Source organism: Camelus ferus, chromosome 2 (genome assembly GCF_009834535.1).
Source record: "Camelus ferus isolate YT-003-E chromosome 2, BCGSAC_Cfer_1.0, whole genome shotgun sequence".
Taxonomy (NCBI): domain Eukaryota; kingdom Metazoa; phylum Chordata; class Mammalia; order Artiodactyla; family Camelidae; genus Camelus; species Camelus ferus.
The window spans coordinates 4,975,588-5,003,388 of record NC_045697.1 but is presented as its reverse complement, the minus strand read 5'-3'; the positions used below and the strand labels follow the sequence as shown (position 1 = coordinate 5,003,388).

Sequence of the window (27,801 nt, the reverse complement as noted above, 5' to 3'; positions counted from 1 at the left end):
CCTCCTCTTAATTACCCCCGCAAAGATGCTGGTTCCAGAGGACGTCACATTCACAGGTACTGCGTAGGATGAATCTGGGGAGATGCTGCTCGACCCACTACAGTATTTCAGGAGGAGACTGTAACTGAGCTGTGTCCCAAAACCTGCATCAGAAGATTTAGCAGAGGGAGGCGGACGTGCTGCTGGCAAGCCGGGGGCCGGGGACGGCTGGGGTGCCCGGAGCACAGAGCATGCAGGGGCCAGGCTGGCCGGCGGGAGCAGGAAGGGCCCTAAGGCCTCTGGCCTTTGATTAGTGCTTCTGAACATTCGTCTGGGAACGTGCCTGGGGCCGGTGACCACTGTGCCTTCTTCTGAAACTGTGTCCTCATGCTGCTTCTGGGCTAAAATGCCTCTTTCCCAATCCTTTTGCTCAAGTCCAGTGGTAGGACTTGGTAGTTCTCTTCGATGCCCTCAGCTGATGGATTTAAAAGTTGACAACCGCATTTCGGTGTTCACTTGCAGTTTCTGAGATTATGTTAGAACACGGAATCCCAGAGTTCTGGCCACCAGCGCTGTAGGCACCAGAGGGCCGTTAAGGGGATTTACGTAAGAAGGGACAGATTCATGCTTCGGAAAGGCATTCGGATCATATTTTAAAAGAAATGAAACCTTGTATGTGGGTGTTGTAATAAAGAAACACACCCTGAAATACAAGTAGCATAATTTTGTTTATCAAATCAGATATTTATTGTAAGCATGCTCCTCGAATTATTAACTGCCTGATTTAGATTCCAGGAACTCTAATTCATTTTCTTTTTTTTTTTTTCTTCAAAGTGGTGAATCTTTTTTTCTAATTCATTTTCTTCTTGAGTTTTTCCCCCAGGCAGAGAATGTTCATTGATCTAGAGGCAAGAGCAGGTCTCATTTGCTAACATGTGACCTTTGACCTTCTGAAAATAGCTTTTTTAAATGTATAGTCAGTTATAATATGTCGATTTCTGGTGTACAGCACAATGTTTCAGTCGTACATACACATACGTGTATTCTTTTTCATTAGCGGTTGCTACAAGGTTCTGAATATAGCTCCCTGTGCGATACAGAATAAACTTGTTAATCTACTTTCTATAAAGAGTTCTTTCTTCATCAATAAAATGGGAGTAGCAAGCTCTAAGAGTTGTGTCAGAACTGAGAAAGGTGACACATAAATGAAGGGAGGTGACATATCTAGTTCAGTAACCCCTGACCCAGAGTGGCCACCCTTCTCGTGAAGCCCGCGCGACCTGCCCGCGTGGTGCCTGGCTCCAGCCGGAACCCAGGGAAGGGCAGCTGCTAATAGTTCCACTGCTTCTGTTGCCCCTGGGGCATCGCGTTGGGGGCTGGAGTTAGTCCGTGGTCCCCATCCTCCATCAGAAGCAGGAAAGAGGACAGGAGAAGGAAGTGATGTCTAACCCGTAGTAATGATGTGTGGTTTCAGAATCGTTACCCAGTTCCTGGAAGAAGAGTCCATGCCAACAAGGTGAGAGATTCCAAAACATGAGCCCTGAGTTCAGCAGCCTCCAGTCCCACATCGGCTTGCTGCTGGGTGGGTGCGGGCTGGCCACGCGCTCCGTGGCCAAGCTGAATCCCACCAGTCCAGCCCTGAGCTCAGTCACTGTCTCCAGCCTTCCCTCCCAGGGCCCGTTCTGTGAGCTCAGCCTCAGTACCGAACCACCTTTGCTTCTGTTATTCATAACAAGGAGCGTCCTGCGGGCCTGGCGCTGTGCTGGCTGCTCTCATAAATCCTCACCGAAATTAGACAGCACTGTCTACTGTTCAGCCAGCCTGGAAGAAAATCCCAAGGGTTGCTTCCTAAGTCTAACCACCTGAAGTGGGCTCCGTGATCAAATACAGCCCCTCGCAAGGGGTCTCATCCCACCTGGCCAAACCCGTCTCCCTTCCTCCAGAAGCCACTACCCGCCTTCTCCAGCCATGGAGCTGGTCGTTCTTTTTTATTTTTTTTTTCTAATTGAAGTGTAGTTGATTTACAATGTTGTGTTAGTTTCTGGTGTACAGCAAAGTGATTCCGCACACATATGTATATTATTTTTCATATTATTTTTCATTAGAGGCCACTACAAGATATTGAATGTAGTTCCCTGTGCAGTACAGTAGGACCTTGCTGTTTATCTGTTATAATTTATATATAGTAGTTTTTATCTGCTAATTCCAAACTCCTAATTTATCCCTCCCCAACCCCTTCCCACTTTGGTAACCTAAGTTTGTTTTCTAGGTCTGTGAGTCTGTTTTTGCTTTCTAAATTAGTTCATTTTTGCCATTTTTTAAGATTCCATATGTAAGTGATAGCATGTGATATTTGTCTTTCTCTGACTTACTTCACTTAGTATGATAATCTCTAAGTCTATCCATGCAAATGGCATGATTTCATTCTTTTTATGGCTGAGTAGTATTCCATTGTGTGTGTGTGTATGTATCACATCTTCTTTATCCAGTCATCTGTCGTTGGACACTTAGGTTGCTTTCATGTCTTGGCTATTGTAAATAGTGCTGCTGTGAGCACTGGGGTGCATGTATCTTTTCAAATTAAACTTTTCCCTGGATATATGCCCAAGAGTAGGATTGCTGGATCATATGGTGGGTCTATTTTTGGTTTTTTAAGGGCTCTTTATATTGTTTTCTTTAGTGGCTGCACCAATTTACATTCCCACCAGCAGTGCAGGAGGGTTGCCTTTTCTCCACACCCTCTCCGAGCTGGCCGTTCTTAATCCTCTCCCCAGTTGTGCCTGTAAAGCCATACATCCAATTACCAGATGAGGGGTGGGGAGCTGTAGATGTCTCTGGATCAGACAACTGACACCATCGAATTTGTGCTTCAGGACGTGATAAAGATAATTCCCTGTAATAGTTATGATGTAGGTGCAGGTGCTTTAGCAACGAGCAGGAAAGATGACTGAAACATACCCTCACCGCAGTGACGCAGAGCACGTGCTATTGCCCACTTCACAGCTGAGGAAGCGGCGTTCACACCAGGCGGTGTGCCGTGCCCGCAGGGCAGCGGACTCGGGACTGGAGTGCAGCCTCGGTGTGTCTGTCTTTGTCCACCTTCTCCTGACACCTCTGTGATGCCAGCAGCGTGTCTCTCTGTCGGGGTAAAATATCCACAGATTTTCATTTCACAGATGTGGCACTTTTCCCACAAGGTTTTTGTTTGTCTTTATTGCTGCGTAAGATTGTAGACGTATAACACTCAGAAACCCCTGCAAAGAGACTCAGGCAGAAATGTCCCCACGGCCCTGATTTTCAGTCTGGACCACAGCCATATCTGGGCTGTTTTTTAAAATACCCCAGCTGACATTTTATGCTTTGTTTTATTTGGGGGCTAAAGAATAATTCAAAAGCAGAACCAGATTTTATAGCCTTGCAGGCACATTTCCCATCAAAGTGTCATTTTGCCTGGCTCCGAAATTATGGGCCTGTCCTCAGAAAACATCATCACAGACTTGCCCATCCTCACAAAGCTCCTAATGCCATTTCTGAACACATGGACCCATTTTCGGCAAAATGATGTGCTTGAGCGGAGATACGACCAATGCAGAGAGTAGAACCGGAGAGAGTGGTCGTGGGCCCACGAACCCAGAGGCGCCGACGGGATGCTTGCCTATAAAATGCCATTCTTATTAAATCCCGATGACTCAGGCTCCCCATCTCCTCTGTACGGCTTCGCAGGAGTCTGCCTGGTGAGTCTCCTATGAAAGAGATCTAATTCACTTTGCTAAAAGCTCAAGAAGCCCCGAGTCCTCCTTAGCTCTTTTTTTTTAAATTAAAGTTTAGTTGATTTACAATGTTGTGTTAGTTTCAGGTGTACAGCAAAGTGATTCAGTTATATATATAACTATTCTTTTTCAGGTTCTTTTCCATTATAGGTCATTACAAGATATTGACTATGGTTCCCTGTGCTGTACAGTAGGTCTTTGTTGTTTATCTGTTTTATATATAGTAGTTTTTATCTGCAAATCCTGAACTCCCAATTTATCCCTCGTCCACCTCTTTCCCCTTTGGTAACCATAATTTTGGTTTCTATGTCTGTGAGTCTGTCTGTTTTGTAAATATGCTCATTTGTCTCCTTTTTTTAGATTCCATATATAAGTAATATCACATGGTATTTGTCTTTCTATGTCTGACTTATTTGGTATGATCATCTCTAGGTCCATCCATGTTGCTGCAAATGGCATTATTTCATCCTTTTTTATGGCTGAATAGTATTCCATTATATGTATACACTACATCTTCTTTATCTGGTCATCTGCTGATGAACATTTAGGTTGCTTCCATGTCTTGGCTGTTGTAAATAGTGCTGCTTCTTTTGAGAGCAGCGATAGAACCCTCATCATCATTTATTTCAGTGCTTCTTACGCACCGGGAGCCCTGCTGAGCCTTGCATGGTAACGCCTCCTTGTATCCTCCCAGCCACAGCTGGATACGGACCATCATTCCCATTTTCCAGATGAGAATGAGACTCAGAGTAAGTTGCCCAAGATCATGTAGCTATCATAGCTGTTTTCTACCACTGCATGATGAATTCCCACTAACTTAGCACCTTAAGACAAGTCATATTTACTTCCTCACAGTTTCCGTGGGTCAGAAGTCTGGGCACAGCTTAGCTGGCTCCTCTGCTCAGGGTGTCACAAAGCTGTGGCCCAGGTGCTCGCTGGGCTGCATTCCTTTATGGACCTATCTGGATCTGGTTGGATCAGTGCTGTCCTGGCTGTTGGCAGAATTCAGCCCTTTGTGGCTTCAGGGATGAAGTCACTGTTTCCTTGCTGGAGCTCAGCTCCTGGAGGCGCCTGCCCGTCCCTGCTCCATGGCCCATTCCTATGGGACAGCCAGCAAGGGAGGCTCCCTCACTCCAGCCCCCTGGGACAGCATCTGATAGGCTGTGATCACGGGAATGACTCCAGCCACCTTTGTCGTGTTCCCTTGGCTAGAAGCGTATCGCAGGTCAAACCATTCACCCTCCAGCCTTCTGTGGCCTCTTCTACAAAATGAGAGCCTGCTCCCGGGATTTTTAGGACAGATTCTTTCTTGTCATTCTGATGCCAGCCTAATGTCATGTCTTCTGAAAGTCCTTCCGTGGCCACCTACCAAAAACAGGTCTCTTTCAGACCTTGATTCGTACTCTTCAGAGCTCTTGTCCCTGCTTGAGATCGGGTCATGAATTCGTGTGCTTTCTGGCCTGTGTCCCCTCCTAGAAACAAGCTCCACCTGGCGGGGTCTGCCTTGTTCACTGCGTGGCCCTGGTGACTGTGGAGGGGTCACCCCCCAAATGCCTAAGGATCGTTGACTCCCCTCCGTGCTCAGAGCTGACCCAGAGGCGTGGGTCAGATGTTTAGTCCGCACCACAAAGGAAGCCCCAGGGCACAGGGAGGGGAGCCCTGGCGGCAGGGGAGGGGCTGGGGTGGGAACTCAGACAGTCTGTTTGAGTGGACTTGCCGGGGCAAGACAGCCTCTTTCCTTGGAGCCGGGGATCTGGTTTACCAAGCCACTCTTATCCATGCCCTGTTTGGTCCTCATGACATGAGAGACCACGAACGGGTTTGGGGGGGACCTTTCGGATGGGGACACAAGCTCGGATGGACCACAGGACCGTTCGAGATCACACCGTGGTCAGTGGGGACCTTGGCTGCCCCTTGACCCTTACCCCCTCCTCCACTAGCCCTCCTGCTCCGCCAGGTGCAGTGAGCTTCCTGGGGCTGTTGTAGCAAATTATCACAAAATTGGTGGCTTCAGACAACACAAATTTATTACGTCACAGTTCTGGCCGGAGGACTGAAGTTAAGATGCCAGCAAGGCGAGGCTTCTCCGGAGGCTCTGGGGGGAGAACCCTTTCCTTCCTCTTCCAGCTTCTGGTGGCTCCTGGCTCTCTGTGGCTTGTGGCCGCATCCCTGCAGTTTCTGCCTCTGTCATGACGTGGCCTCTTCTCTCCTTCGTGTCTGTGTCCAAACCTCCATCTCCCTTCTCTCACAAAGACAGCAGGTATTGGATTTAGGACCCTCCCAAACCCAGGATGCCTTCCTCTTGAGATCCTTAACTAATTCCATCTGGAAAGACCCTGTTTCTGAATAAGTCACATTCTGAAGTCCTGAGTAGACATGAATTTGGGGGAGGGGGGAGACGACACTCTTCACTCCACTACACAAGGCCACCTCTCCTTAGGTCTGCCACCACCACCCCACCTTTTATTGGCTCCGACAGCTTGCTCCCCTCTGGTCCCTGCAGTCTCCGGCTGGCCGTCCACTCCCCAGCTACTCTTGTTCCGTCTTCCCCAGATGCCACAGCCAACTGTCCCCTGCCCTGTGGCATCTGTGCCACCCTACCTGTGTCTCTGTCTTCCACTGATTCTGAGCTTCAGGAGGGGAGGGACTATGTCCCGGGCATCTGCAACCCCAGCTCTCTGCCCAGACCTGCCAGGAGGAAGCATTTGAGTAACATCCCAGAGGGAAAAGGCAGGGGACAGAGAAAACCCGAGGCAGGGCACTTTCAGCATCAGGGGAAGTGGCAGCTCAGGCCGAGGCCCTTGCAGTCATTTTGGGCTCCTGCTCCTGGTCCACGGCCACCTCCTTCAGGATCCCTATGCCCCAGACAAGGTCATCCCAGTCCTGGTGACACCCGGAAGAAAGGGTGTGCTTTAGCACTGGCTGCTGTGTTTTCATCCTTGACAAGTTTTCATTTCCCTTTTTTCACCTTTTCTGGAGAAACCCTCCTGGGAGAGGCCCTGGACGGGGGCCAAGTGTCTGCTGATCTGACCCACAAACACTCGACTCTGGGACTTCTTCCTCTTGTTTTGATTGTGTCAGCTCTCAAGTTCATCCTCCCCAGTCAACAGCTCGCCAACAGTCAATCTCTGTTCACCGTGGATGTTTGTGAACTTGGCAGCGGGGGTCTATTTGCTTAATGCTCGTCAATATTCATGGGCTCGAAAAGTCACAGTGAAAATGAACATTTAAATATATGACTTGAGTGTTGTTTTCATCCTCAAAGCCAGAGACATTGCCTCATGTTGCTACAAAGAACCGTAATGTGTTCAGGTAGAATTGCTATGTGATAAGCTCAGGAGCAAGCGCTTTTTATGTCAAAGAAAGCTGTCATCAGTCTCAAACGATTTGGCATTTACTGCAAATGAGTGAGGGGCTTGCAGTTTTAAAATCCATGGTTTCAGAAACAAATCCACAAACTTACGAGCAAACTTATGGTACGGGGCAGGGGAGGGAAGAGTGTGGGGAGGGATAAATTGGGAGTTCGGGTTTGCAGGTATTAACTACTATATACAAAATAGACCAACCACAAGGTCCTACCATACAGCACAGGGAACTACAATCAATACCTTGTAAAGGCCTATAATGAAAAAGAATAGGAAAATGAATATATATATACACACACACACATATATATGTATAGCTGAATCACTATGCTGTACACCAGAAACTAACACAACATTGTAAATCGACTACACTTCAATTAAAAATAAATAAATACAAACATCATTGAAAATGTATGTAAATACATAAGTAAAATCCGTGATCTTAATATGAAGCTTTGGGAGGTGTGTGCATGTTAATGAGGCGCAAATCAGGGCTGAAGATGTGAATTGAGTTTCTTCACCGCTGTGCCTCTTTCACGGTCATTCTTCTGTCCCTCTCTCTCCCGTGTTTCCTGTGTGTGGACAAAGACTCTCCTCTCCACCAAACTCTACTCAGCTTCTTCTGAGTTCTTTTGAAACTGGACCTCATCTTTTGGACTTTCAAAAGTATCAGTCTCTGCGTTGTCTGATCTTAGCAAGCACCTGCGAAGTCGGTTTAGCCAGAGCCCCCCATCCTCCAGACCCGATCACCCTTTGATCAGGTTGTTCATCCCTGGATGGTTTGATCACCCTGGACAGCCTCCAGCAAGAATCCTGCTAGGCTGGTTCGGCTAGAACCCCCCTCGCCTCTGACGTCTCCTCTTAGTAACTTTCCATCCACTGATCCCTACCTGCTCTTTGGCTATAAAACCCCACTTGCCCACATTGTGTTCAGAATTGAGCCTGGTTCTGTACTGAGGTCTCTTTGCCTTTGGTGATTGCAGTTGAATAAAATCTGTTTTTTACCGCTTTAAGTACTGTCCAGCTCTGGTTTTTCTTTGATGGTGTTTGCTATGATGGGCACCGTGCTGGGGATGCAGAGGTGAGGAAAGGAAAGCCCCTGCCTTTAAACATTACAGCTTGGAGTTGGGAGCCTTTTGCTATAGTGGTGACATACAGTAGAACTTTCGAGACACTCCCCAGCTCACATTTTGCTGCCTGTGGCTCACTGTGTTACCCTAAGAAGGGATCAGCAAACTTCTAAAGGACCGGATAATAAATATTTTACAAATGAATGACTCAGCAATATAGAAAACAAACTTGTGGTTACCGAAGAAGGGGGAAAAGGGGGAGGGACAAGTTAGAGGTGCGGGATTCACAGGTGCAAACTACTATACATGAGACAGATAAGCAACAAAAACGGACTACACAGCACAGGGCAGTGCGCCTGTTATCTTATAATCGTCTTGGAAGGAGTATAATCTGCAAAAATACGGAATCACTGTGCGCTACAGCTGAAATTAACACAATATTGTAAATCAACTATACTTTGATTTAAAAAAAAAAAGAACATTCCAGAAAAAAAAAAAAAAAGAACATTCCAGAAAAAAAAAAAAAGATTCACACAATCCACTTGCAGTTCCAGGAAAAGGAAAGGCAAAGGAAGTAAGAACTCGGGCTCCACAAGCGTAAGAACTACTCTCCTGCTCTCTGTCTGGGCCCTCACGCCAGGGAAGAGACGAGCTCGCCGAGCGTCGGCAGGCGTCTGTCCCCAGTGCTCGTGCGTGTCATGTTCTCCTCAGTGGGCGCCAGGACTCACATTTTCAGCTTCTTTGTTTTCTCTTTCAGAGACATCAAGCCAGACAACATACTGCTCGATGAACACGGTAAGCCTGCTGTGAGTGCTTTTCAGTGGGAGGTTGAGGCTCCGGGAATTTAGCGGGGGTCCTGGGGAGCTGGATTGTCGGGTGATGAGAGAGCCTTTTTGGATTTCGATCCTGGTGAATGAACACCCGTGTGAATTTCTGGCCCATGTTCTGCTGCCGTGAGTCGAGTCTAACGTATTTGAAGGTGTCACATCTGGAGACGTCACACTGTTCACGTCCTGGTGGGGGGACGGGCGGGCACAAGCGGGAGTGGAGGGCTGGGAAGCTCCGAGTCTCCACCCCCAGCTCCCTGACCTGTGAACCCAAGGCTTCAGAAAAGGCACTGACCTCTCTGAGCCTCAGTGTCATCTTCTGTGAAACAGGGGAAATGGTGCCCACCTTCCAGATTGTCACGGGGATCAAATGAGATAGTGCGTGCTTGGCAAACCAGACATCAGTAGTCAGGAATCTGCGGAGCCGTCCCTCAGCCAGGCTTGCCAAGCTGCCAGGGGCAGGTGGGGTCTGGCGGCTTCTTTCCCTGATTCAGCAGATTGGAGGTGGGCCTGGGGTTCTGCCTTTCTGGCAGCTCCCAGGATGAGGCTGAGACGGCTGGTTCCTGGAGAAGCTCCGTGTCAGGGGCTCCCCGACTCTGGTCTTGCTGGGATCTCCTGGGGCACTTGGTGAGAATCAGAGGCCAGACCCTGTCCTGTTCAGAACACTTGGGCCTCTGCTCTGGGTCAGTCCCCGGGACACGGTACCCAGCCAAGTCAGGACTGAGTCAGGAGCGCAGCCCAGCAATGACTGGCCGTCACTGCCGCCCATGCCAGCGGCAGCTTTGCCGACAACCACCAGGCAGCCTTGAAGACTACAGTCGCTGGCGTTGCTTCAGGGACTTGTGCCCCGAGGGCTTTGGGGAGTGGGGGCTGGAGTGAGCGGGTGGGGATCTCTCTGAAAGCTGAGTGCTGCTGAGTCGTTCGGGGTGAGTCTGCCGCCTCTTCTGTGTGGTTCCCCTGGACCTCCCTCCCCTAGGCCCCGCGGGCTGAGGCCGTGGCTCCTGCTCACGGCCTAGCCTTCCTAGGACTTGCGTGTGTCACCAGTGTGTCTCAGGGAGTCCTACTCATTGTGTAAACCCCTTGGTACTGGGAGGCAGGGTCGGAGTGCTGCTTGGGACCATCTGAGCTCCCATCTCCTGCCAGGGGCTGAAGCCAGACGGAGCGCTTGGAGCAGTGAGCTGAAATCCCTGACTGTCGGGATCTCTGCTCCTGAAAGGGTGGCCTCAGGGCCCCAGGGAAACTGGGCAGGGCTGAGGATGCCAATCAAGGTCCCCAGTGTGTATCTAAAAGTCAGGATCCCCAGGCCTGGATCTCAGCTGACCCCCCAACGAGGTGTGAGTCTTCAGGCAAGCTGCAGAACAGAAGTATCACCACCTCACAGGGTGGCGAAGGTCTGAGACAGGACGATGAAGGTCTTCTGCTGTCACAGCCCCGGGACATGAAGGGTGCTCAGGAGGGGCTAATATTGGCTTATGTTACTCAGCTTCTCCTGTCCCTTCTCTGCTCAGGTCACAGAAGCAGGTGACATGGAGGGGGGAGAAGGCACAGGCTGGGCTCTGCAGGACCCGTGGCAGGGCGGTCCCCGAATCCAGGGCGCTGGTGGGCAGGGTTCTGGGCAGAGCCCTCAGCGCCCTGCCTAGTGACTGAGAGAGACTTTCAGACAAAGACCTTTCAGGCCCCAGGCAGCTTTTCGGAAGCAAGATTAAGGCAGGAACACCAGGAATAGGACTAATTCAGCCACTTCACCTTGAGGCAGTGCGCCTTGGGGAGCCTCCGGGGTCACCTGGGCCTGCCTGGGGGAGGGCCTGGCTTTTCCACGTGGGGAGATCGACTTCCCCAAAGATGGGCAGAGAGCCAGGAGAGAGAGACAGAAGGGCAGTGCCTGCGTTTTGCCCTGTGTGTCACTGAGGGCCCTAGCCCAAAGTTCACTGACCAGGTACTGTCAGCTTTCTGTATCTGGGGGTTCCATGTTCTCAGATTCAACCAACCTCGGCTCGAAAACATTTAGAGGGAGAAAACATTCCAGAAAGTTCCAAACAGCTGAACTTGAATTTGTTGCATGCCCGCAACTACTTACATAGCATGTACATGTGTATTTGCAACTATTATGTAGCATTTGCATTGTGTTGGGTATTAGAAGCAAGTATTCAGGACGTGTGTGGGTTATGTGAAAATACTATGCTGTTTTATATAAGGAACTTGAGCATCCAAAGATTTTGGTGTTGGCGTGGGTCCTGGAACCAATCCCCTGCAGGTACCACAGGACACCTGTGGCTCTGTCCTCTTCTATGTGCAGGAATGATTCCTTCAGTTTTGCAGACCTGCCACAGGCCAGGCATTGCACCAGGGACTGAAGGACACAGAACCCCTGTGGTCAAGGGCCTCGTGGTCTAGGGTGGCGGTTCTCAGCCACGGCTGCACATCACCAGGAACTGGAAAAAGTGCCAAAGCCGGGGGGTCATCCGCAGAGGTTTGACTCATCTTGCAGGAGAATGTACTCAGTGGGGGAGATTTTTAAAGTTTTTAAAAGCCAGGTGGTTCTAAGGTGGAGCCAGGGCTGAGGGAGGGTCAGAAAATGAAACAGGTGATTCCAACCCAGTGGGGTCAGTGCTGGGATGGGCCGGGGTGAGGCTGTGTAATAGCAGAAGGGCAGCAAGGCCAGGGCAGGGGGAGGGCAGGAGGGCTTCCTGGATCCGGCAGCCTGAGTGGGCTCAACGCAGCATTGGGGAGCAGAGCATCCCAGAGGGCAAGTGAGATGCTCCTCTGGCAGGAAGCCATGAGGACCCCACACGTTTTTGACTATTTCATAGCTCTCTGTGAAGTATAGAACTCACTCTTTTCTCATGGCCTTGGGATGGACACCTGGGGATCGTAAACTTGACCTGGATCAGGTGACCCACAGCCAGGCCAGCAGAACGAATTTGTTTTCTTGTTATATTAACCATGTCTTCTACTTTATATATTCTGATGCTTGATCTCTGCACACTTCAGGCCACTATCCACCTGCCCTAATCACCCCCAGTGCCAGGCCCAGGCACCAGACACCCAGGGACAGTTCCTGTGCCCAGAACCCCTGAAATTATTCAGACTAGCCAGTCCTAAGCCTGCTTGCCCTACCCCACCTGCTCCTTCTCACAAAAACCACCAGAAAGTTCTTGCCCCAGTTTTCTCCCTCTCCCTCTGTCTCATGACCAACCCCTGTGCCTCCCCTGGTGGCCCCCACACAGCGTGATGTGCCCTCTCCTCTTGGGATCTGTGAGTAACTCTCTTCTCCAAGGCAATTGTCTCCTAATCTGTTGGTCTTACTGTCCCTCAAAGTTTCTATGAACAGACTTTATTTCAGAGCCCTTATTAGCTGGAGGTATTTCAAAGAATTGTCTCTCCATCTGTCGCTAACATATTTGTTGATAAATGTGATGAGTGCCCCCCAGAATCGCAGAGGCCAGCAGCAGCAACACCCCCTTCTCTTTTGTCAAAACACTGTCTGTGCCGTCTCCACCACGCCGGCAAGAGGCTCCGGGAAATGCGCAAGTCCGGCATGTGTTGTTTCCAGAGCTTCTGATGCAGGGACTGGGGCAGCTGAGGAGGACGTGGAGAAGGCCGCCCGGGCAAGTGTGGGGGGCAGAGCTGTTTCTGCTGAGCCTGGGGAGCAGGTGTCATTATTCTACACGGGATTCCAGGAGCTTAAGTATAAGGGATAGGGATGTGGTTTAATGCTATTCTGGTGTCCTTGGGAGGGTTGTAATGAGGTTCTTTCTGAAGGCTGCTGGGAGGGAAAGGATCCCGCACAGTGTGATGTCTTAAAGTCCTAAGAACCCCGTGCTGGAATCCGTGGTGGATGGATGCAAGGCTGGGAATGACAGTGGAAGGGGATTGGGGTGTGGGGGGCCCAGGGGAGAAGCCTAGACCAGTCAGGTTGCCATGGACTGAATGTGTCTCCACCAAAATTGATATATTGAAGCCTTAGCCCCCAGTGTGATGGCACTTGGAGCTGGGGCCTTTAGGAAGTCAAGAGGTTTGGAAGAAGTGATGAGGTTGGAGCTCCCATGATGGGATTTTGCCCCGTAAGGGGATGAAGGACCAGAGATCTCTCTCTCTCTCCACCATGTGAGGATACAATAAGGAGGCTGCCATGTAAACCAGGAAGAGGGCCCTCACCAAGAACCCGATCATGCTAGAACCTTGATCTTGGACTTCCAGCCTCCAGGACTGTGAGGAATAAATGTTTGATGTTTACGCCACCCAGTCTAGGGTATTCTGTTTTGGCAGGCCGAGCCAGCTGGGACAAACCCATCATGGTAGTGAGTTTCCTGTCACTGGAAGCAAGCAAAGGCTAGATGTTCATTCATCAGTAATACAACTCTCCGGCCAGGTTCTGAAGAAAGAACAGGTCTGCCAGTGAGAGGAGAGGGAGAAGCATTCTAAATGGTGCCAAAGTCTTGGAGGTGTGATGAATTTCCATGTGTTCAGAGCAAGGAGGGAAGCACGGCTGGAGGGCAGGATGTATCAGCAGGGCTGATTATTGATTATTGATACACTCATTAAAACTTCTACTAATGGGCCTCATGCAATATCCTGGGCACCTTCTCCCTCTGAGTTTTGAACGTTTTACAGATACGGAAAGCAAAGCGCCGAAAATTCAGTTCGTAGTTGCACGTTTTGTAGTAAATTTCCACTCTCCTGAGAAGGAACTCAGAGGAGACCTTGAATGGCACTAATTTTCACTTTCCCACATCTTGACTCAACCGTTAAAGGAGGCACACCGGGAAGTTACAGCTCATCAGCTAGCCGGGACAGACCCCAGGAGTGGGGCTCCGCTGTCTGGCGCACCTGCTGTACGTGAACGCCTGCGTGTCCACCAGTGGGGCTGCTTCAGGACTGCCCCAGAGCCTCCGTCCCCAAGGGCCTGAAGGGGACAGCAGGGGGAGGGAAGCGCCCGGCCCGGAGAGGCTGGAGACAAACACAGCTCCCCAGGTGTCCGCTGCTGACGGTGGACGGCTCTCTGGTCTTGATACAGGAAAAATGAATGTGAGGTGAGAGGATGGTCGTGTCCCAGGCCTCGGCTGAGTCCCTGGGAAGCACCCCGCCAAAAGCGGGTCCTTGGCTTCCAGCAGGAAATAATTCACAAGAGAGCCGCAGTGGAGTAAAGATAGATTTATTCAAAGATACACATTCCATAGACAGAGTGCTGGCTGGTTCAGAAGGCAAGAGAAAGGCCAGGAGGTGTCGGGGTTGGGTGCTTAATAGATACACACTCCATAGATAGTGTCCTCACTCAGAAGAGGGAGCCAACAGTTTTCATGGGCTTGCTAATTTCACATGCTAACAAGTGGGGAAGGGGCTGGGATTCCCAGGAATTAGGCCATCGCCCACCTTTTTACCTTTTATGATCAGCCTTAGAATTGTCCTGGCGCCTACGGGAGTACCATTTGGCAGCTGTTGTATTACAATGAGCGTATATTGAAGCTCAAGGTCTCCTGGGAGTTGAATCTTCTGCGTCTTGGTGCTAATGGCTGTGTCATTCTTTTAATGGTTGTGCCCTGCCCTCTGCTCTCCTGTCTCAGTCTCTGGAACTTCAGGCTACTCTTCTGTTAGAAAAAAAGGGGGGTGGGGGGTGGGGGCGGTAGTTATACCTTCCTGACAAGAGTGCTTCAAGGCTCAGCATGATCTTCATGATCTTCACAAGCCAGAGTGATTCTCTAAAGTGAGTCGGGTCATGCCTCTCCTCAGAACCCTCTCACTGGAATGAAAGCCATCTGAGCCCCTTTCCCTCTTCTTCCGTCTGCCTGGCGCCTGACTGGTCCTTGGCAGGACTGCTGTCCTCCCCCCATCCCCCCACCGGCTCCCTCCGCCGTCGTCCACAGTCCTCCCCACCGCTTGCTGCCTCTCTTCTTCAAGTCTTTGCTCACAGGTCACATCCTCAGTCCCTAACCACACTGTTTAATGCTGACAACCACCCTACAAGGTACTTAGTAATATTAGCTCCATCCTCCATCGGAAGAATCAGAGGCTTATAGAGTGAAATAACTGTCCAAATCCCATAGTAAGTGGCTGCATCAACCAGGACACCAGTGGTGTGTGGCAAGGAGCAGGGAGCCCACCCCAAATACTCCCAAGCAATACAGGGTGTTTTTCAGCTTGAATCGCTTTGGCCCAGGGGACTGCGGCTTCAGACAGGGTTTGATCAGGCACCAGTCTCAGCCTTATCCTAGGATAGCCTTCATCTTGAGGTTGCCTTTCTTTGTGGTAGCCAATGCCTTCTGCAGTGCTGGGGAGTCATACCCCACATCACATCGGCCAAAGGCAGAGAATATCGCTTCAGGTAGCTCCCAGGGGGAAAGAGAAAGAAAACTCTTCATTCCCTAACCCCCCTGGAAAATCACCTCCCTGGTTTTCATTGGTCCCAATTGGGTCGTATGCCCAAACCTGAGCCAACTGTTAGAGCCAAGGGGTGAGGTTAGGCTGGCTGGCTCCAGCTGGAGCCACGTGCCCCAGCCCAAAGCCAGAGGTGCCGAGATGAGTAGTTGCTAAGGTAAGGGAATCTGAGTGGCCACAAGCAGCAAATGGCCTCCGCAGTAGCACAGCTGTTTATCCCAGGGCAATCTGACCCTAAAGGCGATGTTTCTAACCACCTTGCTCCAAGCCTCTCAGCTGGGGCAAGTGCACTGTCATTGTATGCACATGATGTTCTCCTAAGCCCAGAAGTGCCGAAAGGCTCAACTGAAAGAGCCGTGCAAATTAAGAGGCGGCTGTAAAGATTGAGAGACAAGCTTTAACTGCTTTTCAAAGACTCAAAAAAATTTTTTTCGACACAAGTTTTTTTTCTCTTAAAGTCCAGTTTCTCCTCATGGACGTTTACTGTGGCCCAGGCTCCTTCTGTTTTGTTGCTTCTCATCTGTGTGGCCTAAAATATCCCCCCAAGTCCACATAACAGGCAACAGAGTGGGGGAGGGGTGGGGGAAGGAGGGAATTCTCATGCCCTTTAAGGAAGTAGCCAGGAAGTTGTAGGTACCATTCTTCTCATATCGCATTGGTCAGAACCTGGTCATATGACCATAGCCAGCTGCAAGGGAGGCTGGGAAATGTAGTCTTTAGCCATGGACTTAGATAAAAATCTTATTTACTGTCTGAGAAGGGGAGATGAGATATTGGGAGATAACTTAACAGCTTCTGCTATGGAAGATTAATAGATAGCCAAATCGGAGATAAATAAGCAAAACTTAATAATTTTTTATTATAGTAAAAACAACTAGATAGAAAAAAAAAAAAGTGACCAAAACTATATAATACCTAGGGAGAAACCTACCCAGGGATTTACGAGGTCTAAATGAAGAGAACACCAAACATACACTGAAGGAATAAAGCAAGGATTAAATGAAAGGCAGAGCATGACCCTGGGTGGATTACGTGTCCACACTTCCCACACAGATGTGTAACAATGTTAATTCCTATCAGAATCTTAATGGAAGTATTTCCTAAAGCTGGACAGAATTCATCTCCAACAAATAAATATCAGGAGAGTTACCAAGAAAACACTGAAAAAAAAACTATCATCTAATATTATAATGGACTACACATCTATTAAGTGAGTGAAAATAGTTCTGGTCCATCAATAAATCATAGGTCAGTGGAACAGAGGAGAGACTCTATAAACAGATCCACATGTATGTGTGACTTCATGTAAAGTGAAGATCACATCACAGTTATTGAGAAAGGATGAATTTTTCAATAAATGTTGTTGAGACAAATGGCTATCTTTTTGGAAGAAATAAAATCAGAATGCTCTATCATAATATATAGAAAAATATGATTGAAAGATTTAAGTATAAAAGACAAATTACATACGTATTAGAAGAAAATATCAAAGAATATGTAAAATCTTGGAAGTGGAATAGGTTTCTGGAAACTGGAAAGTTTTAAGAAAAATAATACTTGGGAACTATGAACATAATATATTGTTTGAATTTTTTAAACTTTCGTATGGGAGAGATCCTACAGACAAAGTCAGAGAACAGATAGTAAGCTAGGAGACTGCATCTGCTGGAGATGAAGCAGAGAACAGGGCAAATGTACTGAATGGACAAGGAGCTCTGATTGAAAACTGACCAGGATTCTAGACAGTTCACAGGGATACTGGTCACATGAAAACTGTGAGGCCTCATCAGCATTGAGATACCATCTCTCACCATCTGCTAACAATCAACAAGTAAGATTATTGATAGTGTTGGTAAAAGTGCAGAGAACACTCTTACATTCTGTTTACAGTACCATCAATAGTCACTTTTTGGAACATGAAATGCATACACTTTGATCTGTCACTCCCTCCTCTGGGAATTTATCCAGGAAATAAAAGTACCAGTATATAAAGATATGTTCAAGAATGCTATTGCTGCATATTTTATAAGAACAAGACAAACAAGCAAACAAAGCTGGAAACAGCCTGAGCACTGTAATAGGAGAATTGTTGAATAAAATATGATACAGTCGCACTGTGGAACACTGGCGAGTACAGGGCCACAGTTTCTTACCTGAAATTCTTGGGGCCAAACATGCTTTCACAACTCAGAAGTTTTCAGATTTGAAAATATACTTACATTAAATACTATATCATAATAATCTGAAAATAAAGTGTCTAATATATAATAATATTTTAAATAATGTATACCATGTATAATGTAATATATACTGTATACCATGTATCAAGGCTTAGGGAACATCTTGTAATCAAATATATAAATATTTCTATAGCAGAAGATGAATATTCACCCTAAGAATCAACAGAGTTATGAAGAGAAGTTCTCGGTCAGGTTTATCACCAAGGGAATGACAACAAAGAAAAAATTTGGATTTAGAATGCAGGATAAGGGATTGTGGGTCTCATAGGTAGACCTATGTATCTTGATTTGGAAATATGTCCTTGATAAACGGTTAAATGCAAAAGTAACTTTTAGAATAACCCATGGAATATAATCTCTTTATTGTAAGAACAAACTAGAGTCCCAGCATATGTGGATGTAATTTGCATAAGCAAAGGGAGAAATAACGGAGGATTGAGTGGATCAGTGAGTGCATATGGCTAGGAGAGGAGACGCTGGGGAGTTGAAAGGACAGATTCAAACACATTTAGATTCTGTGACTTGTAATGAGCTGGCATTACTTTCATACTGCAAATATTTTTAAAAATTATAAGAGGGGGAGAAATGATAAAAACCAAGTAAACACCACATTCCAATAAATTCGCAGTCTTGTTTTAGACTGTGATGTATGTGAGAGTAGGTGGACATCTGAGTCACATCTGCATCCCACACCTGTACATTCCCAAACACAGCGGCACCACTGGGAGTGGGTTCTGCAATCTTCGAATGTGGCATTTATTTGGTTTTCTGTCATTTCTCCCCCTATTAAAACCACCATATATAAAAATAGATAAAAAACAAATTTCTTCTGTATAGCACAGGGAACTATATTCGATATCTTATAATAACCTTTAATGAAAAAGAACATGAAAACAAATATGTGTATATATATGAATGGGACACTGCTGTATACCAGAAATTGACACACTGTTACTGACTACTTCAATTTGAAAAATAAAAAAGGAGAAGAAGAAATGAGGAAATGAGAGGGTGAAGGGGTGGGTTGGCCCTGGCTGAAGAAAATGAGATCGGAAGCACACCTTGGCAAGACAGTACTGCTAAGAGCAAATACTTGTAAGAAATCCTCTAATGCCTGTGTTTTGATATGCTCTAACCATTTCAGGTGTGTTAACTCCCCAACAGCCCTCTGAGTTGGGCATTTTGCTATGTCATCTTCCCCATTTTACAGATGAGAAACCCAAAGCCCAAAGAGATTAAGTTATTTGCCCAAGGTCACATAACTGGTCATGACAAAGCTGAGACCCAGACCAAGGCAGTGTGACTCAGCGTCTGTGTACCCAGCTCCTGCGCCGCGCTGCCTCTCTGCCGTCAGGACCGCGGGTTCCTGAGTGGGAGGGATGCTCAGCCCAGCCCCAGGGGCTGGAGCAGGCTGGGTGTTTGTAGGGATGCTACCTGGGTGGGGACATTGTGTGTCTGGCCAGAAAGAGTTCCCAACAAAGTCCTGGCTCAATGACTTAAGCTTTATCTGCAAGTACCTAAAAGGTACTGCAAATCATCACTGAGTACCTCCTGCTGCATCTCACCTGGGGGCACTGGACAGAGCGCCTGGCAGAGCAGGTCGCTCACACGTTAGTGCTGGCAGCTGAGCCTGAGATTTGAGATTTGCACATGAAACTGCTGGTGCTTTTTCTGTCCACTGTGACCGATCACATCAGGCAGCCTCTCCCGGGAGACGCTCAGACAGCCTCATTACAGCTGCTCCAGCGGCGGTCTGTCCATCTCTTGGAGGTGCCCTCCAGGGCCTCCCAATGTTCCAGTTTTGTATATGCCACCCCTCTATGTATTTAAGTCCTGCCATCCCAAACACAACTCTCAGATATGATGAAAATCCAACCATTTTCACATGATGTGATGACAAACAGAAAGAAATGTGAATGCATGTATATCAGGTATTCAAGGGTCTCAGAGAGCTGGTTTTATTTTATTTTGTTTTGTTTATTTTTTTAATTCTATAGTACTTCACAATTTTCAAAAGTTGCACACACATGATTTCATATAACCCCGTAATAACCTTTTAAAAAAAATCCCCTATATCATTCACCTTCCCTTTCCCCACTGGTAACCCCTAGTTTGTTCTCTGTATCTGGTCTGCTTCTTTTTTGTTTTATTCACCAGTTTGTTGTATTTTTTTGATTCCACATACAAGTGACATCATACATTATTTGTTTTCTCTTTCTGACTTGTTTTCACTGAGCATAATGCCCTCCAAGTCCATCCATGTTGCTGCAAGTGACAACATTTCATTCTTTTTTATGGCAGAATAGTATTCCATTGTATATATGTATATGTATATGTATATGTATATGTATATGTATATGTATATGTATATATATATTCCACACCTTCTTTATCCATTCATCTGTTGATGGGCAGAGCTCTTTTTATATCAAATAAGTTCCCCCAGAGAGCCAGTACCGCCCATTTGGGATTCGCCCCGCCCCCACCTCTCACCCTCCTGTGTCACTTTTTCTTTTTACCCTCACATCTCCTTGTCTCCTTCCTTCTTCTCTGTCCCTCTTCCTTCCCTCTCAGGTTGTTTGAGCACCTGTTTACAGGTACACTCAGTCTATCCATGTCTCATCTGCAGCCATTACTTTAGGCTGGGTGAAAGACGGGTCTCAACCTCTAAGCCCACTTACCACTCAGTTTATCAGAGACAGAACTATGGCCCCCACGGAAGAGCAGACAGACCACAGAACAAGGATGTCCTCAGAGCATGAGAACCCTCTCTTCATGCCCCTCCCCCAACCGAGTGTTTCCCTAAGACAGGGATTCTGGACTCACCTGCCTTTTTTGTGGGGCGGGAGGAATTAGGTTCTAATTTACTTATTTATAATGGAGGTACTGGGGACTGAGCCCAGGACCTGGTGCAGGCTAAGCACGTGCTCCACCACTGGGCTATACCCTCCCTCCACTGGACTCACCTGTCTTTATTTATCAGGAGCTTTTTTAAATCTCTGGTCCAGTGCCTCTAAACTATAATCAATGAACATTTTATTATGTCCTCAATGTAAGTCTATTTGTTTATTAATAACATGCATGTACCACCAAAAATTTACATTATAAAATTTGCACATAAAATAGGTATTTTTCATCTGACATATGTATGTATATTTTTTTGGAGGGTAAGAATATTTAAGTTCTACTGTCTTAGCAAATTTTAATGATACAATACAGTGTTATCAAGTATAGTCAGCATGTTTTACTTTAGCTCCTCGAACCTTCTTCATCTGAGAGCTGGAAGTTTGTTGCCTTTTACCAGCCTTTTCCTACTTCCCCACCCCCAGCCCCAGCAACCACTTTTCTGCTCTCTGTTTCTATGAGTTTGACGGTTTTTGAGACTCCACGTAGAAGTGATACCATGCAGTCTTCCTCTTTCTCTGTCTGACTTACCTCACATAGCATAATGCCCTCGGGGTCCATCCACTTTGTCCCAGATGGCAGGATGGCCTTTCTCGTGGCTGAGTAATACTCCATTGTATATACGTACCACATTTTCTTTGTCTGTTCGTCTGTTGATAGACATTTAGGTTGTCTCTGTTGCTTGGCTACTGTGAATGATGCTGCCAAAAATAGATACTTTCAAAGTATCTGATAACATGCTAGTGTAAATAGAAGCTGCGGTATTTTCGTCCTGTACCCACCCTCACAGACCACAGCTTTAAATCAGGCAAGAAAGTCACCCATCTGCCTGCAGCTCTTGCTAACTGCTGTTTCTGCTCTATCTCCAGGGCACGTTCACATCACAGACTTCAACATAGCAACGATCGTGAAAGGAGCAGAAAAGGCTTCCTCCATGGCCGGGACCAAGCCCTACATGGGTGAGTGTTCCAGGACCCCTCAGGCCTCAGCATTCCTCTTCTGCTTTATCATCCCACCCCTCACTCACCCAGTCCCACCCCTTCACCAGATTCCAGCCATGCCCTGTCTGTACCATGCTCTCTCACACCTTTGACCTTCACCCAGTCTGTCTCCCCTGCCAGGAGGACCTTCTCCTGTGTTTTCTAGAGGACTCCTACCCAGCCAGAAAAGTTGGCTCCAACTTAGGAAAAAAACAAACAAACAATAAACCCTTATTCTTTAAAGTCTTATAGTGTTGTGGGAACATAATGTTGGTGTTGGTCATTTGGGATTTATATCTTAGGTACACAGTGATCCTCCAATGTGTGGTTTCAGGTTGTTTCTCTTTAGAACTTTTGATGAAAATGTCATTTTTAGCATACAGTCTGTCCCTTTACTGTAGTTTTCTTTGTTAAGGATGCCTACTACCTGAATGTTGGATCTTCTTTGCCCATCTTCAGTACTTGCCATTTTCAAATCTTCCATATCTCTTTCTTCATCTGTTTAAATTTTTCGCAGTTTTTTCCTTCTCTTTATTTTAAAGCGTTATCTGTTGTGTTTATTTGCTTTGCGTGCTTTCTAGCAAAGTATTTATTACTGAAATAATTTTACCTTTGTTTCTCTTGCCATATTTCTGCGTTTTTAAATTATAATGTATGTATTCTTTCATGTCATGAGTTATCAGTTGTTACATAACAAACCAAATCAAAACCTAGTGGCTTAGAATAATAGCAATCTATTATTCATCACAGTTCTGCCATTTGACAGAGCGGTTCTTCTGCTGGGTTTGGCTGGGCCCGCGCATGCAGCTGCTGGACCAGCCAGGACTGCTGTGATGAACGGGCCCCTCTCTCTGTGTGGTCCTTCATCCTCAAGGGGCCCAGAGTGGGTTTGCTTACATGGTGTCAGAAGTTTCAGGGAGAACCCAGCTCCTACAAGCTTATAAAGCCTCTGCTTGCTTCACCTTTCCTGACGTCTAATTGGCCAAAGCAAGTCACATGATGAAGACCAGGGACCACGTGGGAGGGGACTGCACTGGGCACGGATACCAGTCGGCTTGATCCACTGGGGAGCCATTAACAAAACAGTCCACCGCACTGTCTTTTCTGATGCACTTCCATTGTACACTGTTACTCTGCTCTTTTCTTCTCCCTTCACTTTGATACTTTCCTGAAACTTTGCTGTTGCTCATTTTCATGTAATACTAGTTTTCTTAAACCTTTGGAAGATGGTGTCATTCGGGGTGGCTTTGCCAACTTAACAGACTTGCCTCTTCTGTTCTTTATGTGAAGGATCACAACCCAAGGCAATTTGCTACCTGGGAGCTCCTGGCCCGGTTCCACTTGCCCGCTTCTCCCTGGACCTCCTCTTTCTTTGACCTGTAGGGTCCCCGTCTTGGTCAATTTTGGTTTCAGTCTCAACAGTTTCTCCTGGGGATCTTTCCTAGAAGGAAGCACCGGCTGGGTTGATGGAAGGGATTTTGTGTTGCAGACTCTCTTGCCCCTGCAGGGCTCACCAAGGGCCCTTTCCTCTCGCCTGGGGTGGGCCTGGACACGTGCTTCCTGGTCCCAGCCACCGTTCTCAGGTTGGCCAGCTGGCTTCCCAGTTAATGCCCGCTGGCTGTCTCGCAGTTCTTGGTCCTCTGGTCCAGCACATGCTGCCTTGTCTTTCCTGTTTCCTTCTGTACAGAAATCACCGCTATGGAGCACTTGCCACTGTTGCTGGTTTGTCCCCACCTGCTTATATCTGGGGATTTGGGGGGATGACTTGGTTTTGTAGTGAGTGTCACCTGTGGGTTTTGGTTTAGCCATGTACCTGCTCCGCCAGTTTTCAGTGTGTGGATTGTGGAGATTCAAAGACTATGTCATCATCTCCCCAGACTCCACAGCATCATAAAGGTGTCATTCATCTTTAACTTACCAAGTTGCATGAATGAAGTTTGGCGGTGAATAATGGTAGAAACAATACTTTTTAGTATTTACATTATGCCAGGCATTCTACCCATAACCTTATTTAATCCTTGCAAACACGAAGTCGGCACAATTATTTACTCTCATTTTAGAGTTGAGGAGACCGGCTGGGTGACCCGCCCAGGTTGACGCCGGTGGCGAGAAAGGCCCAGGTCCGTGTGAACACCAGAGGGCGCACAGACGAGTGGGTCTGTTCGAGTCCTCTTGGGATGCTGAATACAGACCCCGATAAGGCTTTCACTGTTGATGATCTTTCTGAAACCCCTTTCCAGAAGGATCCAGAGTTGGGGTAGTTCCATCCGTGGAGGTCACTGCCTTATGATTTCAAGATCAGATGGGCAGGACTCGGAGATGGAGAATGGGCGTGAAGGAGGGGATAAGGTCGCCTCCAGGCTTCTGGGTGGGGCCGTGGAGTGGGTCCCAGTGGTGTTCTCTGTGTAGGGGACACCGCAGGAGCAGCGGGTGTGGGGGGTGGTGGGAGGGGTGCATTTGAATGTGAGGTGCCTGGAGGAGCTTCAGAGTAGTCAGGTGCACTCCAGCATCTGGAGGGTGATGTGGACCGGGTCTGTGCACTGGGAAGTTGCCAGCACAGAGATGCAGCAAGGCCATGGCAGCGACAGCACCCCCCAGGGCGGACACAGGAGAGGAGAGCACCGATTCTGAGCCAGGAGCGCCTCGCCAGGAGGGGCAGGTAGAGGCAGGAAGAGTCATCACCTGCAGAGGGAAGGCGGGGGCCGCTCTCCCATTTGCAGTTTCCTCCGTTAGCCTATGCATTTGTTCCAGCTGCCTTTGGGCTGTTTCTAAAAAGCAAACTGATCTCCAGGAAAGTAGGGTCTGGACCACTGGAGAAATTCAAGACAGTGTTCCCCAGCCCTGATCTTTTTGCCCCTCTTTGCCACCATGCGCTGCAGATTCTCCCAGACTGCCTCAGTGTCATGCCCTGGCCTCCCACTGATGTCTGAGGCAGCCCTATCCTGGCTCTTAGCCTCTGGGAAAGCAGGCCAGTGGTGACCCAGTTGGCCATTCTCCTCAGTGGTCCCACCTTCAAAAAGGAGAAGAAAACCAACATGTATTGAGACCCTACCACATCTATCATTGCGTTGGATTAAATGCGAAGATCCACGTGATGTATCTACATCTCTTTCACTTTATGTATGAGTTATCTGAGGCTCAGAGAGGTTAGTTAACCTCCCTAGGGTCACACAGCTGGCACATGAAGGAGCCAGAATTTGAAGCCATGTCTTTTTGGGTCCAAAGTCCAGGATCTTACCACTATGCCAAGCTGCCTTTTTAACACTTAGTTCTTATATCAGAAAGCCATATTTCTCAAACAATAAAAAAGTGTATTGTCTCAGCTGTACCCATGATTGAGAGCTTCTGGTGTCCTTTTAATTCAAGGAGCTTCAGTACAGAATTAATGAACTAATGCACCAGAGAGATTTTTATGGGATTTAGAGGGCACAACCAGTTTATCAAATGGATATATTTTCAGAGACTGTAGGGGCTGGCAGTGCCAGGCAGCGGGAGGTTGGTGGGGAAGACGGGGCTGAGGGGCGCCCTCTCGATAAAGTCACATCCTGCAGATCCCAGGCTGTCAGTTCCTGATGCCAAGTGACAGGCGTGCTGATTTCGTTCACTTGAGCTGCTCAGTTCAAAGGCCCAATAACAAGTTCCCAGAATGTTCCAAACATGGATTCAGGGAACGGGTTGATGAGTAAGCTCCCACAGGTTGCTCAGGAAGGATGATCCCAGAAGAAACATTTGCACAGAATTGAATTTTCATTAATTAAAAGAGCAGATGGAATTCACAAACAGGGGGAAGAGATCTGCCTGCAAGGTGCCAGATTAGAAGTCAGAGGCGTTCCAGCAGCCGCCCAGGGCTTCAGAGTTTGTTCATCGGAGGTGAAGTGAAGAGCTGGAGTGTCCTTTCAGCAAACCCTGGAGTGTTATGGGGGGCGGGGCCCAGAGCCAGGCACTGGGGTGCAGGGGGGAGCGATGCCCTCCCGGGCCTCAGGAGCGCAGCATCTGCAGGGCGGACAGCTGTGCAGGCAGGGATACACACAGGTCCCAGTCAAAACGGATGCCCCAGAAAGTGACCACCTGAGTTAGACTGGGAGCTCACCTGCCGTGTGGGGATGAGAGACCGTGTCAGCCCGTGCAAAGGCACAGGGGAGTGAACCAGCACCGTGTGCCGGGGACTCTAGCAGCTCCGCGTTTTTATGGCTTACAGAGCAAGAGAGGGCGGGCAGGAGGGTGAGCCCGGCTGGCCAAAGCACCAGGGGTCTTTGAACAGCAGAAAGCTCAGTGCGGGAGATGGTGGTGATCAGATTTGCAGGGTTGGTCTCATGAGTGGCCCTGGAGAAGCAAATGGGTAACTGGACATCCACGAATGGGTCCTGGTGAAGCATGGGGAGACGTGAGTGTCTTCCACATCTCCGCTGGGTGAACTCAGGTGGATCTCTGTACCCACCGTAATGCACATGAGGTGCCCAGCATGGTGAACGCCAGACCACCCGACCCGACAGTGTTCTCCTCTGAGAAATGGCATTAGTGTTTATTCAGTCTGCCTTAGAAGGTCATCTGTGACATGACTGTGGAAGGTGCATGATGTAAAGCCTGGCCCCTGGGAGATGCACCCAGCTGGTAGCTGATATTATCATTGTTGTTATTGTTGCCGTTGTTATTATTTGGATGACTGATGATTTGGTTTAAGCCAAGCACTGGAGCCCACAGCCAAGTCTGCTATTCCCTTGCGTCATGGAGCCCACAGTCTAGTCGCGGAACCAGACCCCCAAACAAATCCTAGTTCGTGATAGGATCTGGGTTGACTGGGGATGGCAGGTACAGATGGCACTGGTGCCCTGTCAGTACTCACCAAATGTGAGTCCTCTCCCCAGGATGCTGCAGTGAGCAAACATGGATGGTTGTGGAGACACCATGGGTGGCCCTGCATGGACTTTCCTTGCAGAAATGATGGAGGCTAAGCAAAGTGAAGCTTGCTGCCCTCCGTGCCAGAGAAAGCGACAGAACCAGCTTTCAGACCCAGGCAGTGAGGCTCCAGGGCCCAGTGTCTTTCCTTAGAACCTGCCAATCATCCATCCATCCATCCATCCATCCATCCTTCCTTCCACTCAACAGAGATTTATTGATACATCTTTGAACAAACAGGAAATATTCTTGCCCTTATTGGTATAGCTGTTTGCAAGGGAGACAATCACTTTACAAATCATCAAACTGATAAATACATAGTTTGAGATGTTTATTTTTTGAAGAACAATTTCCAGGCAGTAAAATATACTCTTTTAGTGTATAGTGCTATGAATTTGAACAAACATATACAGTCATTATAACCACCACCATAATGAAGATACAGAAGAGTTCCATCACCTCCAAAACGCCCTCATCCCAGTCCTTGGCAGCCAGTAATTAATTTTCTACCCCTATACTTCTAACTATTCCAGAAAGTCTAAAAAACAGAATCATAGTGTTGAGAACCTTTTGAATCTGTTTTTTTTACTGAGAATGACGCTTTTGAAATTTAGGCGTGTGGTGCGGGTGAGTAGCTTCCCTTTTGATTGCTGGCCAGAACTCCGTGGGATGAGGAGACACCGTTGGCTTCCCCATCAGAAGCTGTAGGAGATTTGAGTTATTTCTAGTCTTATAAAATTATAAATAATCCATTTGCATACAGATTTTTATATGAACTTAATTCAAACTTCATTTTATATGAACTTCTACTTCTCTAGAATAATTACGTAGAAGAGGGATTCCTGGGTCATTTGTAAGTGTACATTTAACTTTCTAAGAATCTGACAAAGTGTTGAACATAGTTTCATTTGTTTATTTGCCATCCACACACCTTCTTTGTGAAGTATCTGTTCAAATCATTGCCCATTGATTTATTGGACTGTCTTTTTGATTATCAAGTTTTGATCATTCTTTATACATTCTGGGAATAAGTCCATGTATTTTGCAAATATTTTCACCAGTCACTGACTTACCTTACTGGAGTCTTTTTAAAAGCAGATGTTTTAAATTCTAGCGAACCCCAATTTTCCTTTTTCATTTATTAACCTTGGGTTGGGGGGGCATATCTAAACACGTTCTCCTCACATGAGGTCACAGAGATTTTCTCCTCTTGTTTTCTTTGGGTTTTGCATGTAGAGCTATAGTCCATTGTGAGTTCATTTTTGATCATGGTGTGAAGTGTAAGAGAGGCTTCATTTACTTGCAAAAACTGTACACCTGTTCCAGCACCATTTGTTGAAAAGACTGTTCTTTACTGCACTGCTTTTGCAACTTCATCAAAGCTCAATCGACCAT

At 47.5% G+C, this 27,801-nt stretch overlaps 1 protein-coding gene across 4 annotated transcripts in view; it reads left to right on the top strand.

The window, feature by feature from the left end:
• Positions 1-27,801, top strand: part of STK32B (serine/threonine kinase 32B) — a 306,224-nt gene that overhangs the window by 232,141 nt on the left and 46,282 nt on the right. For 3 of the 4 annotated variants that reach the window (XM_032493852.1, XM_032493858.1, XM_006189044.3), the window contains 2 exons: positions 8,942-8,979; positions 21,400-21,489. In XM_032493852.1, the coding sequence (XP_032349743.1) occupies positions 8,942-8,979; positions 21,400-21,489 (128 nt within the window). The remainder of the gene's footprint in view (positions 1-8,941; positions 8,980-21,399; positions 21,490-27,801) is intronic. The other variant, XM_032493856.1, reaches the window with a different exon arrangement.